Raw genomic sequence first — 17,295 nt, 5'->3', positions numbered from 1 at the left:
AGAGAGAGAGAGAGAGAGCATTCTGGTTTCAGCACCTACTGAAAAGTCCTTAAAGTACTGTCTATAAAAACCTTGAAGCCTTTAGTTGTTGGTATGTGTATGTGTGTACTATATATTCGTATACTTTTTATATTCTACCCTTGTGCTACCTTGAAGCTCTGTAAGACTTTAACCTTGTAAATGTTATTCAGTACATTACCCTATTCAACAGATATAAATATGTAATTTAAAATACATGTCTATGTGAGTGAATGTGTTCACTTTTTTCAATATTTAACCCATGTTGAATCTGAGTAGCAATTGAGTTTTTTCTCCATACACTCTATGTGTATGTGATTTGTGATTTGTATGTGTATGCTTTGTGATTTTTGAAGTGCACTTAAACTACCATGAACTCCTGAATCATGTGAATCCAGTATGATGTAACTTTAATTTTATTATAGAGTGTTCATACATAAGTGAATGTGTGGGATTGTTTTAACTTTTAAAGTACGTAACCATGTTTAAACCTGACCTTCAGCTAAATATTCTATAGTATATGAATTTAGAAAATCATAATTGAATATGGATGGTAAGAAAGTGCGAGAGTACGTTTCTGTGTATGTGTGGCCTACCTATATACAGTGGTGGGTGGGTAGTTGGCAATGTCGTAGATGAGTCGTATGTGTCCCTGGTACAGCTCCAGTGCCAGGGGGTCGTGGTCCTCCTTATACAACAAAATACCATTGTCTTTATCTGTAGCCACCTGGTGAGACAGAATTGTCGATTAAGAAATAAATACATTTCAAGACGATGCTGATGAGTGACATACTATATATCATTCATCAAGAAAATTGCAGAAATAATACAATATTATACAGCAAACAAAGCAGCAGATTCATATAAATTAAATTAAATATGTTTGTTGATAATCTCAGCTGATGTTACGCTACTACAAACCATTCCACTTCAACACCTTCCTTCTTGCATTGCTGGTATACTTCAGCTGGTTTAGCTAAATAAGCTACTGACTGACTCTTTCACCAGTTATTTTTTTTACCATTATAACATTTTCAACTTTTTAAAAGCTGGGAAATGAGGTGAAATGTTTTGGGCACTACTGTGTTCTACTTCACTGTTGGCTGGCTTAGTAAAATCTACACCACTTTACCCTGACATTTCTCAGACCTTGCAAAGAACCTTAACTGGCACTGAGCTAGTTTTTAGACTGCAGAAGTGTTGATGTATCTCTAAATCAAAGAGAGATGAAAAATAAACTTTTCAGGAGGTTTAACCCTAACCCTAACGAACTGTATGAAAATGAGGAGAAAATGTTCATTTTGCCACACACATGCCTAAACGAGGTCACTGGTGCCCCCCCTCCCACACAGACACACTTGACATGTCACACTTGTTCGCGTGCTCCGCTAAGCGCTAACTAACTAGCGAGTGGAAATGGGGCCAAGGGGCCAAGCACTTAACACTCTTGGCTTCAGTGGAGCATAGCCAAGTCAACACCTGCTAACAAGCTGCTGGAGAAAAGAAGAGATCGAGGCAGAGCAAGAAGAGAAAAGGAGGGAGAAATATAGGGAACAAAACAGGGAGAGAGAGAGAGAGAGAGAGAGAGAGAGGGTAGAGGGATGGAAGAAGAGACAGATATAGAAGAGTAGGTAAAGAGACAACTGGGATGTAGACAGAAAAGTGTTAAAGAGAAAGAGAAAAAAAATCCAGTAATTTATGAAGTGCTGTGGCCCTTGCATTCTTCTTTTTTTATTTTCTCTCTCTTGCCTCTCAGTCAGGGCCTCTTGGTAGGGTTTAAACAGCCTTGGCACTGACATTGAAAGCTCCTGGCAAGAACGCAGAAGCACACGCACACACACACACACACACACACACACTCACACAGATCCAAACAGGTGGAAAATATCAATTAGACTGCCCTCCGTTTCTTGTTTCTCTCTCACCCACTCGCACTCTCATTTCCAAAAAGGAGGAAAATATGTCTCTATTAGGACATAACTCTCAGGTGTCCAATATGTATATTCTGTGTGAATGTTTGTGTGTGTGCACAAGCACGAGTGTTCAGTGCGCAATGGAAACAGAGGGTGTAGCAGATGTTTGCTTTGCTTTGTCGGCACTAAGTCGTGCAACTCTATAGGCTTGATTTGAGCAGCTCACAGCTTTACTTAAAGCAGCCTAAAAATGTTTTCCATGTAGTGCAGCAGAATACATATTATGTACTTTCAAAGGTTGACATACTTTACAAGATAGAGCTCTTTATTCTTGAGGAAACCAGAACACAATTCATTGTATTTGTAGGTTATTTCATACATGAGTGCTGGATTTCTACATCTTGAAAAACAAAACTTTGTTAGCAGATGTCAAATGTTGACCATACCTGTAATGAAATATGTGCGGTGGGACGGAGCTTCGCACCCGGCAGCTCCACGTACCCATCCCGACCCAGGAAGTGAACGGTGGCCATCTTGTCACATTTGTTGCCGTAGAAACTGGGCATGCAGCGGCAGATGGGCTCCCCAGCAACCACCAGGCACTGGGCGCCGTTCTGGCAGTCAGATTGGTCGCATGGGCTGGTCTGCAGCAAGATCATTGGCGGAGGGTTCTCACAGAACAGCCCGCTGAGAGAGGGGTGGATTAAACACAAGATAACTTATTCATAGAGCTTTAATGGGGTGATTTGTTGTGTCATTTCCCCTGATAAAACTAGTTTGGGACTTGTTTTGTATTTTGCCTCATTACATTATATTTGCAAATGACACTGGTGAAGTTGGAAAGGTAATATTCCTGAAGGAAATGGACATGTTTAATCAGCATGACACGGCAAACACATTGTACTTGTTTTTTCCACGGTATCTTCTTACATCTTTGAACCTTTCCCTACAGTATCTGTCTTTCTTCTGCTGTCTCCTCTTCTATTTCTTTCCTGCATGGCCATGACTTCCTTTCTCTCTCTCTTCTTTCTGTCCCTTGTGATGAATTTGTTTCTCTCATGCCAACAGTCTCTGCTATAATTAACCACATGGAGCTGCATCTGCTGCACACACACAACCCACACACACACATACACACACACAGTGAGTCCATACAGTCAAGTGTCTGATTATGAAGCGCCATCTGTATCTCCTCCCAGTCTGGCCCTGCAATGTGTCACTGTGCTTGTGTGTGTTCAAGCGATTTGCTGATGATATGTTTCCATGACTCTCACCTGAAACCCTCTTTACAGACGCAGGTATAGCCGTTGACAGCGTCCACACACTCAGCTCCATGTTGACACTTATTCTCCAGACAATCATTATAGTCCTGCTCACAGTGTTGGCCCACATAGCCCGGTAAACACTCGCACCTAGAGTGACATGGAAATATGGATGAGATTACTGTGTGTGTGGCTAACAGGCTTTACCTCATGATTACAGATGCTTCACTGTACGAAGAGGTGACAGTTTTCAACAAGTGACTACCAGTCCATGTTTTTAGAAATAACACCTGCTACAGCAGTCTTTACCAGGACACCAAACTTTATACTCACCTTTGGATAAGTCTACAAGGAAAATATGGTATTAGAAAAAGATATCCAAATTCATAAGAAAATCTTTTATTTTCTACAAGCTGCTTGCTGCTAGAGCTGCTAAACGTATGGGCAGTAATTGATGAGTTCTGGAGGAGAATAAGGCAAATGGTATTGTTTTATAAAATATATTTGTGTGGGCTGCTGTGCATGAATGCGTGTGCATAGATTGTTGTGGAAGTATACTCCATGGCACAATAATAAAAATGTATTAAAATGAGTAAAATGTCTAAACTTTCCAAGATTGAAGCCTGTTTAGTTTAGTTTGGTGACAAAGCATTTTACAGTTTATTTGATGGTTTATGAAAAGCTACATTGAGCTCAAAGGTTACAGAATTTATCTAAAGGTTAAAACACAAAAATCTAGTTTTGAGGTACACAGTTTTTACATGACAACAGAAAATTAACGCAGTGGGGGCAAAAATTATGACGAGAGAATACTGAGATGTTGCCCAAAAGTAATGACTATAGCCCAAGGATTGCATGTATCTGTGGGAAAGTTTTATTACAAACCCTTGGATAAACTACATGTTTACGTGCTTCAGTTTTACGAGAAAAAAAGGTTCTCAAAAAAGTGTTCTGTTCTATGTTTCCATCTGTCTTCTTGTGTGTGTCTGGTTGCATATTTCTCTAATCAAAAATTCCTATTGCAGAGCAGCGATGACTGTTCTGATTCTCCATGTTGCACAAAAAAAGTCTGCTTTCAACTTTTTGACCTCCCTGCCTCCTGTCACTTTCAGTGATGTGACCTCTGACCCTGTTAAGTGCTGACCTCTTGCAAAGCTGTCACTCACCTGTAACTGCGGCCAACATTGACACACTTTGAGTCGTGCTGACAGGGGTCAAAACCATGGAGACAATGATCAACCACCTCTTCACACAGGTCACCTGGTGACAAAGGGTGATAGAAACATTTTATTTATGTCTTTATTAATTCAAAGGTTTTGCATGTAAAGCTATTTTTCAGAATAAGAGTGCAAAAAAAGATCAACAGAAAGACATAGAACAAGAGACCGGAGGAGAGGGCCATTCTAACCTTTACACATATTCTCTGGCAGCTTCAAATGATAGCAAAAAGGAAAGAAAACAAGGTGTGGAAACAGTTCATTTATAAATGTGTCTGTCTTGTTAAAGCACGCAGATAATGTGCAGTTGAGGTCATCATGCACACACACACAGAAGAGCATTATCAGCCTTTTCTCCGAGCTGATGGAGAGGAGGGTTAATAGGCTGTGTAACAGTGGCTGCAGTCTACAGAAGTACACACACACATATACACACACCTACACGCACACACTTACATGCTCAAAGGGTGAGAAGGGTTAACAGTGTGTGTAAAAGCAGTAGCTAAGTTGGTCATATGAAGGAAGAGGGGACCGAGATAGGTCAAGCATATTTCCATCGTTCTCTGTCTGCTTTAATCTAATCCTGCTGCCTTACTCCCACCCTGTCTGTCTCCAATACTCTTTCCTCAAGTCACTCTTAGATGCATGTTGTTCTGAGTTGCAGTTTACTCCTACATGTGCTGGAAGATGACATCTGAAATTCTTTAAAAAAGAAAATGTACATAAAATTGTGTGATATGAAATTAAGTTTCAATTGTCCGTCCCAGCTACACTAAGTGCCTCTGGGGCCTGGTTACTTCACACTTTGGACACTTTGTTAAAGATGCCAACATTAATTTATCAATGTGAAATTAACTATGATACCTTAATATAATTACCATACACAAATGAGACCATCGTCGAGGTAATTACTGAAGACGATAAACATGTTGGGAATGATTTACCCTATGGCCTTTAATTCTTTCCCACAGCAAGACACTTTGAAAGTTTTATAGTCTCAGTTTGTATTGGAAGATCTGTGTCATAAAGCAAAACAACAATTTACCAGCAACATATTGTCAATGTTTAACATGGTACAGCGCCTTAAAGTCTTAACAGAGTAGGGGAACAAATACACTCAAAAAGTCAAATTTATCAGATCTATTAGAACACAAAATATTGCTGAAATATAGACATTCATAGATTGGTATTTTACTCATCATTTATTTTATATCATTTATTTGTAGGCAAACAAGCCTCAAGCACAGGGAATCTGAATCATAATTGTCGCAAAGGAAGCAACTGTCAGGAAATTTAAATTCAACAGATTTATGGTCCCAAGTGGATGGTTTATTGACTTCCTGATCTTTAATTTGAACTATCTTGTCCCAGAGGTATGGACTCACATGACTTAGACTTGAGTCAGACTTGAGTCACAAATTTGATGACTTTAGACTAGACTGGACAAAATTAAAAAAAGACTTACAACTCGACTTGGATTTTAACACCAATGACTCATGACTTCAATTGGACTTGGCCTTTTGAACTGGAAAATACTTGCCATCTTCCTTCTATGACTTTAGGACTCAAAACTCGTTTAGGACTTGGGACTTGAGTGCAAAGACTTGAGACTTACCTGTGACTTGCAAAACAATGACTTGGTCCCACCTCTGCGGTATCCCCTTCACAAACAGTTATCTTACACTAACACTAATGGTTGGATTGCCATAAAATGTGTTTTGCATGGTCTCCAGAGAATGAACCCTAATGGTCTTAGTGACCTCCTGACCTCAAGACAGAATGAAGCACATTCAGGCTAATGTTCAACTTTATTAAACCGTGGTTTTCTCAATTTGGAGTGAAACTCCTCGCTTGTAGAAACCTTGTATCAGCTGTTTAAAAGGTTTGACCTTTTTCAAATATGACGTGACAGTCCTGGTTGCTGAGTTTGGAGAAAGCTGAGCAACTAGCGAAGGACTGTCCTCTTAATGTGACACCTGATGATTACGACCCGGTTCACTGAGCTGAGTAGAGGTTCAGAGCCAAAGGGACCAGCTGTGTGTGTGTGTGTCTGTGTGTCTGCAACAGCTGTATGTGGTAAGGTGGCTGGCAGCATGAGAGACTGCTCAATGCCAACAACGATAATGACATGGTGCGTGTGCGGGTGAGTGTGTGTGTATATTGACTGAGATCCAGTGTCAAAGGGGACCAGCTGTGTGCGTGTGTGTGTGTGCTTTAGAGGACACTGTCACAGATAGAAAAACTTAACTTCCCAGTCAGCAGTTTAGCTTTAACTTGCTGGACTCAAAAGAGTTAGGTCTCTCTCTCTTTCTCTGTCTCTTTCTCTCCCCGTCTCACTCTTCTGCCCTTTATCGGCCCTTTCTCTACCCTTTTCCCTTGCTATGTTTATTTTTCCCTCTTTGCCATCTCTCTGTCATTCTTCCCCTCTCTCTCTCCTCTGTGTGATTGCTCTTTCAACCTCCTGTAGGAACAGTTTCAGGTCACTGCGGAGAGGCTGTCCATTACTAACTTACCATCCAGTAAAGTGGAAAATATGATTTTCTGTGTGTGTGTGCGGTAGTGGAGGGACTTGCTGACCCTCCCAGTCTCTCAGGAGCAAAGACTGAGGGTTTCAGGAACAACTGAGTGCATAAATAGATGGTGTGCGTGCGTGCGTAAGTGTGTGTGTGTGTATACCTATGTAGTTGGGCAGACAGACGCAGGTGTAGTTGTTCACGCCGTCTATGCAGGTGGAGTTGTTCTCACAGTCGTTGTCTTCACAGTCGTCTGGGTTTACCTCACAACGTTGGCCTTCGAAACCTGGCGGACACACACAGCTACACACACAAAACGCACGTTATAAGATGGTGACTGTGGCAGGATCAGAGCACACACTCCTGCTGTACAACTTGAAATAAAATCAATCAGCCAGATCAATCAGCTGCTCAACTTCACTTCCCCTTAAATTCTCCTATAAGAGCTTTAAAGAAAAGCAATTTAATCTGTATTCTAGTGGGGATTTCTAACTGTGCTGGTTCTTACACATCACTGGAGCCACAGCATATCTATATTGAGTGGCCCAACAAGAGACACCATTTCATGCCTCATTTTATAGCAGAAATGAATTTTTAACATGCCTGTTCAAAGTTTAAACTATTACTGCTGCACACAAACCCTCCCTGACTATCTTCTTCTGCACTAAAATTTTGAGAGATGCTGTCATCTCTTTTAAACGCAGTCCTTTGATTCATCTTCGTCTTTCTTGTTGGGGGGTGTTTTATTAATGAACATCAAATGTAAACGTTACTGTCTAATAGGGCAGCAAAAACACCCCACCCAGAGCTGAGAAAAAACATGCTGAGATAAACTTTTTTCTAGTTTGATGCCACTGCTGTTGGACACCACCCACCTGGGTAACTCTTAAGGAATGATCAAAGCCTCCTCCTCCTCCTTCATTCATCTTCCTCCCTCCTCTCACTGTCTTTGCTCCCCCATCTTCAGATTCATTTCTCCCTCCTCTCTTCTCAACAGGCCTTGATCTCTCTCCCCTTTTCCCACCCTTCTTATCTCTGTCCGGTTAACTCCTTACGATAGATCGCATGCACTCAAAAACACACAGCACCTTCAGGTAAAGATCACCCCTCCCTCGATCACACACACATACACACAGTGTTTGAGAAATCTGACCACAGCTGCACTAAACAGCTCGCCCTCTCTCACGACTCTCTATTCTCCTTACACTAGCGAGACAAGTTGCTTTTATTGGATGAAAGGGGTTTTACAACAAGGTCACTGTAACACATTAAGCAAGGGGAAAGTCGATTCAGCACAAGTGAGTAACAATTATCAACCCCCCCACACACACGCAGGCACACAGGCACACAGACACACTTATTTCCAAAACTGTATCTGTCCTTCCCATTCCCTGGCACCTGTAAAACGTACTCTATTTTTTCGTTGATTTTTGATTCCTTTTGTTTCACCCTGACTTTTCTAATCTAAAGTTTGTGCCTCACAGACATTTCCTCACGCTAACGCCCTCTTCCCACACCATATATGATATTCACCCCCACCCTGTCTGTCTGCTGGTTTCAGAAGGCTGCGTTTAAAACTGCATAAAGACTCCAAAGCCCCTAAGCCCCTGAGATACAATGAGCTTATTAAACTATAACATACTAGTATCAAGCTGCCTACTTATGCATACAGCAGACAGATAGAAACAACATGAACCCCATTAGATATATTTTTTACACCATATACACTCTTCTTTTAGCTGTCTCCATCAACACCTGGATAACTACAAACTATAAGTATGCAAATTATAAATATCAACGATAGACTATGTGTTGGCCAGTAGAACTAAAACAATGTGCCCAGAAACCTGCTAAAAGCTGTACTGAGCTGGAGCAACGGGTGCTAATAAATGTTGTATGTAATGTAAATAAATATCACCAATTTCACTTAATACACATTTAAAACTATGAAAAACTGCTTCATGCTACAGGTAACTGGATGTCTCAGTTACAAAAAGTACACCTGTCTCATTTGTGTCAATAACAAACCTGCCATGAAAAAGCATGTACGACTCCTCTAACTTGAGACATCATACACGTACCCTTATTGCACAAATACAATGTTGGCTTTGGGATTGGTAACAATTTTAATTGGATTAATTTAGTAAATTTGTTACGGTAATAAGCACTCATTTGTCTATATAGAAAGAAAAGAGAGAGGAAAGAGGAGGAGCAATAAAGGAGAAAGAGAAAAAAGAGAAACAAAAGACAAAAAAATACAAATGAGATGAAAAGTGCTGCACCGACAGGGTCAAAGAGCACTGCTTCACTAATCAAATCCCAGTCCTGACATTTAAAGTACATAGTTTGACAAATGGGTTCCTGCTAAGAACCGAGGCTAATTGGAGTTATTGAATATCCCCAACTGATTATATAACATGTTAAAATGTCAAAGGGGTCTGGTCTCCCACTCGTTCTGTCTTTCTCTCCGTGTCTCTCAGAGGGCACAAGTATCTATACCTGTGTTGGTATTAACATTAAGAGAAGATCTGTAAAGGGTAAAGAGACCCTTAATAGCATTACCACGCAGAACGTTAAAGGCCAGATGCACATCAAAGGACTACAAAGGGCAAAGGCCTTGTTAAGGGACAAATCTGGTTAAGGTATTTATGACAATTGTTTCAATCAAAGTGGCTGTTTGTCATGAGTCTGGGACAAAGAGGGATTTTTGACAGATACGGATGACCCTGGCAGGCACAAGGATGCTTGTGCATGCAGACACACACACATGTTTGGACAATTATCAAGCATGCACAATGTACACTATTTGATTTTTTTCTTTTTTAATATAAAGAATCTCACATCCAAGGCTGCCTCCTTGATCCTTCAAAGAGTTTTTGAAGAGTGCAAAATATTGTGTATTTAATGTGGTTTGGTTCAGTTTAATAGCAAAAGGGCTGTTGTTAAAAATGCACCAAATTAAAGTCTGTTTTAATTGATTATATTTCTAAATAGTTGGTGGCCATTTTGATTACTTTTGGCCTGCGGTCTACAAACAGAGTTATATTTTGTCTCTTGGCATTTATTTCCAAATTAACTTGGAACTAACTTACTTTAGTTTCTTGGGGATTCATTATGAGATGATAGGGGACAGGGGAAATGCAGGCTTTAATATTTTGAAGATTTTTTCATAATTCTACAAATCATTTACAGAATTTCAAGCTGTCATGTTGTGGAAAAATGCAGCAGAAGCCCAAAGGTGCGAGAAGCAAGTTTTAGATCCTGTATTAGCTCTACTCTCCACTCCTCAACAACTGCCACTGAGAGGCTCTTGACCCCCAACGTCTCCAGTGGAGCTGCTCTGCAGCCAAGAGTCAAACTGTGATTGTGTTGGGCAGCTCCCGGGTGTGAATGTGTGAAACTGTATGAATGTGAAACAGGGGTTCCTGGAAAGAAGCAGGCAAGTGCAGTATGCTTTCTCTGGATGAATATAAATGGATAAAGGAGGTCAAGCACATTATGGATGGTGGGTTTATGCTTGTTATACATCAGCTTGAAACCCTAGATAGCAGAAATGCTTTTAATTGTTAACTGAGGAGGAGGAATTTATTTTTCCAGTTGATATAGAATATTTTGGAGGTAATTACAGAAGATTTCCCTTCTGAACAGTTCTTTTGAAAGACAATAAACTGAAGAAAAAAACAACTATAGATTTAAGGCCCAAGTATGCATGCCGCTTGAGACCTGTCGTGCGAACTAGTGACAATCAAAAATGACGTAAGACCTGCTGGCGCCGCCAGGATTTTGGCCCGCTCGCCGCGAGGTCGCCGCACTACTCTTTTTTTTCAGCTGAGCGTGCCAAACCGGAAACAGGAAGCTTTCGCGAGCAAGTGCGCCTCTTACAGGCATCTGTCACAATCTTTCACTGAAGGAACACAGAGATTCCAACATTCGACGAAATCTCCATGAATGTCTGGAGAAGAGAGCCTTATGCCGGACATTCTCAGAAGAACTCCGCGCACCGATTTTGGCAAACTCAAAAAGAGAGCCGCCATCCCTTCGTTGTACCTTTTCTCTCTCTTCCTTCTAGTCGGCGTAGCAAACACAAAGTCGGTAGCTTTACTCCAGTTGCGACACCCTCTTGTGTTCGGAGAATACTGCAACTAGTGTCGCGACCACACCACCGCGCCGAACAAGTATAAATAGTTACGGCGCTCCCGTGACGTCACGTTGTCGCGCGACAGGTCGGCAGTGGCGAGTCTACATGACGCTTAAGTCCTTACACATCTCTTTGTTCATTCCTAAATACTAAAAGTTAAACCACAGCTCACATTTACAAAAAATGTACAGACTTTTGTATTATGGAAACTGTTTGTCAACAGATTAATGCAGAAACACTGATGTGGACAACAACAGCAACAGCATGTTAAATTGCCCCTTTAAGAGAGTGAGGAGGTCAGAGGGGGCACAAGGATTTAATGAGCAGCCATAATGGGACTTCCTCCACTGAAAAGTCCCCTCTCTTCCTGTCTAACTCCCCCACCCCACAACAGGCAGGAAACACATCAGGAGGTTGAGGTAAGTTATCTCGGGTAATGCATTGTCCAGTGAGGCAAGACTGTCCACTCTAATCATGTTGTCTATATTTCTGGGGGCAGGGTAAAGTTAATTCTCCCTCATGAGAATACAGAGTGAGGTTTTTAAAACGTCTCCACTAATAGAGAGGGGCAGCAGGGTAGAGAGGGTAATAAGATTTGACCCACAGCGAATATGAATTCCCAAAGGACTTCTTTAAAATGACTCTTTCTTGTTTTATTCTTTTCATTCTTCTATAAGGACAAAAAGACTAAATGAATGGTTTCTGGTTTCAAGACTAGTGTACTAGACTAGTTGGTAACATAAACACACCCACATGCAAAGTCATTGGAACTACAGCATGTTTTATATGAGACATCTTAGTTAATAACAGACATACCTGAAGTGGTCTTGGTGGCCAGGCTGAATGTGGCAGGTTCCTCCATTAGAACAGGGGAAACTTATACAGGCATTGATGGGTATTTCACAGTTTTGACCCTGAAGGAGAGGAAGGGCAAAAAAATTAATAATTGAAAGTTGGATATTTTTTCTTTCAGACATAATTTCACTGTTCAAACAAACGGTCCATGGGTGCTTTCAAATCACTTCACTTTTTTTACACAGACCTTGTGAAATAATCTCCCTCTGACTCTTAGGTGCAGGGGGTAAAAGCACTCGCAGGAATACAGTTAGAAGTGTTCTTGTGATGGGAATAATAAACACAAACAATAACAATAAGAAAACTCCTGCTAGGTAGTTGTGACGCCTGTGAGGAAAGGGACAGTGGGCCTTTTGAACCTTCCTGTGCATTACTGTACTGTAAGGAGTCAGGCAGAACGACTTGTTACTGTTCATCAAATTCAAATATATATATTTAAACAATATTTACAACCACTATGGATTTTTTTTATAGCATCAAATCACAGTGGTTCAATCAGCTTTAATTTAAACATTAATAGGGTGATACACAGTGTTGTCTGTAGGTGTTGATGCTATTTCTACAAAAAGAGTAAAACAATGCGGGCCTATTTCTCCATTGCTTAAAGTTCTGACAGTTACTGTTTATTTTTTGCACTTGTAATTAACTTGTTATTCAATTTTGAGACCACAGATTTATGAAAACTTTCGTTGCAAAAGAAAATAGCCTGCAGAGAGATAGAGGGTTGAATAAATCTATTCTGGTTGGTTAATCTAAAAATACAACATTTTCTTAAACCATCGCTCTACTTTCCCAGTAAGCTTTTATTAATGTTCCTTTTCTTTTACACACACTCTATTATTAACACATATGTGTGTGTTTCTTGCAGTATTCACACATGTAGGCATAACGCAGCCTACTGCCTTGATTCATTCTTCTTCTCACCATACACCTGTTTTCTAAATAAACAACTTTCACTGTATGAACTGTAGATCATGTATCAGAGTCCTACAAACACACACACACACACACTCTCCACGTCGAGCCCTGCGGCTGTAGTTTTAATTTCAAACCACCAAACCTTTGGCCACCAACACACCCACTTCCTCTGATCAAAGCTGTTTATGCTTGTGTTCCCTCTCCATCCATCTTCATTATTTCCTCCTCTTTTTTCTTTTTTACTGTAGCCATTTGTTTATGTTTGGTTCACTCTCTCTTCCTTTTCATCGCTCTGTCTTTCTTACTATTCTGTTCTTTCAAACTCTTTACCCCTTTACTCCAACATTTATTTCTCTTTTCTCATACATCTCTCTCTCTCTCTCTCCCCTTTGTTCTCTGCTGCTCCTTCTTTGATTCCTCCAACACATTTTAATTAACGTTGTCCCAGTGGATGCCGACACAGAAAGGAAAACATACACACAGACATGTACACGCACACCCACAAACACACACACCCAGCAGTCCCTGTTTCCCAGTCTATGACCTTGGCAAGTGATGTTTTAATTAAAAGCGAGATTAAGGCTTTGTCCTGCTGTAAAAGCCCAAAGGTTATGAGGTGTGTGTGTACACACGAGGCCATAAGTGTATCTTTACAGTGCTTGCACACACACACAAACTCCCACAGAGGTTTGAACCCATTGATCTCTACACACACATGCAAACAAACTGGTAGGTAATCTGACATGTACACATGTGCACACACCAGTGCATACATCCTCCAATGCAAATCACCCCACCACTAGCAGATTTGCATGTCTTCCCTGATGCAGGGGTCTTGACAACTATTACACCCCCTGTCTTTTGATCAGTCGATACCTCCAGTGCAGCCCGCTGCAGTCATCATTTCTCTATTGATGAACATGTAGATACATTATGCATGCAAGGCCAAAGCTAAGCCTGATAATACTGCTAATACCACAGGCTTATGCAGCATGGCTATCCATCAGTAGGATACCTTTCACACACGCAGCCAATTCCATGAATCGGGCAGCAAAAGCAAAACATTTTCTGGATCACATCATTTACAAGCTTTAGTAAAGGAACTACCAAATAATGGTTGTTTATGTGACAGTGTAGGTAGCTGGTACTAGGGACCAGGAGATAGAACATGGCACTAACATTGTCAGGGTTCAAGGACTGAGTTGTACAGCTTTTACACCTGCTAAAATAAACTTTCACTCTTGATGAGCCACGTTGGAAATGCTTATCACCCTAGATTTACCAAAGCAATAAATAAATATATAAATTTGCATGGGAGCATCCACATGTGGAGCTAAGTAGTGCCCATTATGTGCGTTAATTTGTTTTTTATAAAGTGAGATAAAATATTGCTGCTATCGTGCATCTCACCTTGAATCCATATGGACAGGTGCAGTGGTAGGATCCAGTAGCATCAGACACACAGGTACCATTGTTTTGGCAGGGTGTTGCCAGGCAGGGGGCACACTTTGACATCAGACTGATATCTACAGGACCTGAGAAAGATAACAAAGCAGATGAGAGAAGAAATAGGGAAGGGGGGTAAGGAGGGATGAAGATAAGAAGACATACAGGGAGAGAAAGAGGGGAAAAATACATATATATTTAGTCATATTGTGCTAAAAGGCACTCCCACTGACTTCATTTATTGGATGGTGTGCCAAGAAAAGGTCTTACAAGATAAGAAACGTAAGAGCTTAGTAGAGCAATAAATGTGATTTGTTTCAGAGGCCAGGGCATGTAGAAACAAGAGCAAGAGGAAGAGAGTTTTTGATTCAGTTTGATGATGTTAGATACCTCAACAAGAGTTTGATCTCAGTACCTGAGTCACAGTCTACTTTAAACTCTTACTTTCTTGCTGAAAACCTAATACAGTTCAAGATGTATTGTTTTTCACATGTGTAAAAAGTCTTCTTAGGAAAGTCTTTTACCATCTGGTTTTATAGCAGGGGAGCCCTGGGGCAGCTAATGTTAAGAGGTTGGCTGCTCCTGCACTCTGTCCGGTATGAGTAATATACAACCGAGGGGATGAGGATTTTTGTCACTTGTTTTTTATTTATGAACATAGGCAATGCTCTGTATTATGGACCGAGATTATCGAAAGCACAGACAATCAAAACACAGAATTTTAAACAATATCCCTTGTCTGGCAAGTTAGTTTTCAGAAAAAAGGAACATAACAACTGTAATATTTACACAAATACCTTGAAGTAACTCAAAGAGGCTCAGTGAAAATAAAAAGATTAGTTTAGAGCCTTCCACTCCTAGTCTTAGCTGTTTGCTGGCTCTGAGCCTGAAAATGAATCTGAAGTGCATTCAATAAACTAAATAAAAAAACAGAACAGAACGACACCACACTAAAACACCACAAGTTTAAATTCTTCTGGAGCCAGTCCCAGCATGCACTGGATGAGCATATGAGCCTGGAAAGGTCAATAGTGTACCACACAGCTAGCCTACATAGTGAGAGGGTTTATATGTATATTTCCATTATATATTTACATAGTAGTTTATGTCAACATTGTTATTTTGCTGTATGTATTCCTTTTCTTTGTATGTATATTGAGCGCAATGTAAAACCGAAGTCAAAATCCTTGTATGTATACGAATATGTGGCCAATAAAAGTGATTCTGATTCTCAGAGAAACACACTCCACCAATGGGCTATTTTAATGATCTTCATAATCTGAATGTTTTGGATTAGCAACAGTGCTGATCTACAATTCACATTATCATGTAAATATATAACCACTGGCAGCCCTACATCACTAAAACTGGATAAAAATCCAAATATTGGCCAGAAGACATACATGCATAAAGACCGAATCAGTGTAAATCAACAACCTAAAAGTACAAGATCAACTCAAAGATAAAATAGTTCAACAATCTAAAAAGGAGCAAAATCAGGACTTTGCTGAGGTATTGTGACTGAGATGGAATAGCTCAGGTACTGTAATAAAGTCTGCACTAATTCACTCTCAGTATAATTGATATTGACATGATTCTTTTAAACACCTTCTTATGTACTAATCTGACTGAATCTAGGGATTAACCCAGCGCTAAAACAGGTCAACACTGATATGAATGGGCAGGTAACGGAATATAAAAGTAGAGCAGCGAGCAGAATAAAGAGGAGACTATTTACCTTTACACTGGAATCTGTTGAGTGGTGTGGTGAGCAGGAGCCTGTCAGCCATGTCAGGAGGTCCTGTACAACGAGCAATTCCTACAAAAACACACTTAGTCGACATCAACAGCATATTTTGCATCTTCTTTTACACAGACAATATATCAATATTTTGGTTAAAGGTATTTTAATAGCATCTGGTTTGTGATCTTACCAGGCTCTTTGAAGCCAGCCTTAACCCACTGAGAGAGCCAGCGCAGGTCACAGTTACAGTACAGGGGGTTGGCACCAAGAGCCCTGGACACACACAATTAAAAGTGTAATCCACAACAGTTGCATCCAAGACACTTGTACACACAAACAAACAAAGATATATGGGGCTGTACTTACAGGTGGGACAGAGAGGTGAGGTGGTTGAAAGCTCCTTCTGGTATGGTTGAAAGGTCGTTACCATGGAGAGTGCTGGAGGAGAGAGAAAGAGGAATAGAGAGCAAGACAAGGGTGTATATGAATATTAAACACAAAACTGACCTTGTTACAAATTCAAGAGGTCACTTTTTGACCCATTGTTAATTTTAATGTGTAGTTAATTAATTTGATGAAGCATTCAGTGTTTCTTTACAATCACACTTTTTGCAGCAAGTAAGAATAATATTAAAAGCACTATTTAGTTATTACAGCTACTTCCTCATCTACTTACACTCATACTAGGATGCTATTACTTCTACTACTGTACTTACAGAACGCTGACAGAGCAGCTAGTATCTGGTCTATTTTTAGACAAGTGCATTATCGACTAATTTTACAATAAATATCTCAACAAACCTACTGCCTCATATCCATCATATCAGAAGTAAATGAAACTGACAGCCCCGCTGCCTAATACTGAATTTCCAGCAGGCTAATACACCAACCCTGACTAGCTGCATGCTAAATTATTTAAATTATTTGTAGTTCCTCAGCTGCAGACACACCATCATCCCCTCCATAATGGAAAATAAATAAAATATTTATGAAAGAATAACACGAAATAAACAGAAAGCTTATTTTCAGTGTTGGGCAATAAAGCTTGTCCTGGTCTCTGAATGGAAAATAAACTGTCTCATACGGTCATCTATAGTGTGTGTATGTGTGTGTGTGTCACAGGGACAAACTGCAGGCTGTGATGTGTATCGATGTGAGCATGTGCATTTCTGTTTTGTGCCTTTGGGTTTTTGTGCATGTGTTTTAGTGTGTAGATGTGTGCGTATGTGTCTGAAACTTTTGTCTCCAAGGGCTCAGAAACTGCAGTGTGG

The 17,295-nt window shown here is 40.3% G+C and overlaps 1 protein-coding gene across 1 annotated transcript in view; it reads right to left on the bottom strand.

Annotated features, from left to right (window-relative positions):
- Window positions 1-17,295, bottom strand: part of slit3 (slit homolog 3 (Drosophila)) — a gene marked incomplete in the record, with an annotated part of 239,854 nt that overhangs the window by 15,351 nt on the left and 207,208 nt on the right. Inside the window, 10 exon segments of the mRNA XM_035669718.1 lie at window positions 615-745; window positions 2,378-2,618; window positions 3,206-3,343; window positions 4,360-4,453; window positions 7,087-7,226; window positions 11,878-11,975; window positions 14,245-14,369; window positions 16,019-16,099; window positions 16,215-16,297; window positions 16,391-16,462. Of these exon segments, the coding sequence (XP_035525611.1) occupies window positions 615-745; window positions 2,378-2,618; window positions 3,206-3,343; window positions 4,360-4,453; window positions 7,087-7,226; window positions 11,878-11,975; window positions 14,245-14,369; window positions 16,019-16,099; window positions 16,215-16,297; window positions 16,391-16,462 (1,203 nt within the window).

The sequence above is a fragment of the Morone saxatilis genome, unplaced genomic scaffold (genome assembly GCF_004916995.1).
Source record: "Morone saxatilis isolate NCDOM2014 unplaced genomic scaffold, NCSU_SB_2.0 Contig22, whole genome shotgun sequence".
Lineage (NCBI taxonomy): Eukaryota > Metazoa > Chordata > Actinopteri > Moronidae > Morone > Morone saxatilis.
The sequence above is the reverse complement of the archived record's forward strand: the minus strand, read 5'-3'. Positions and strand labels throughout refer to the sequence as shown.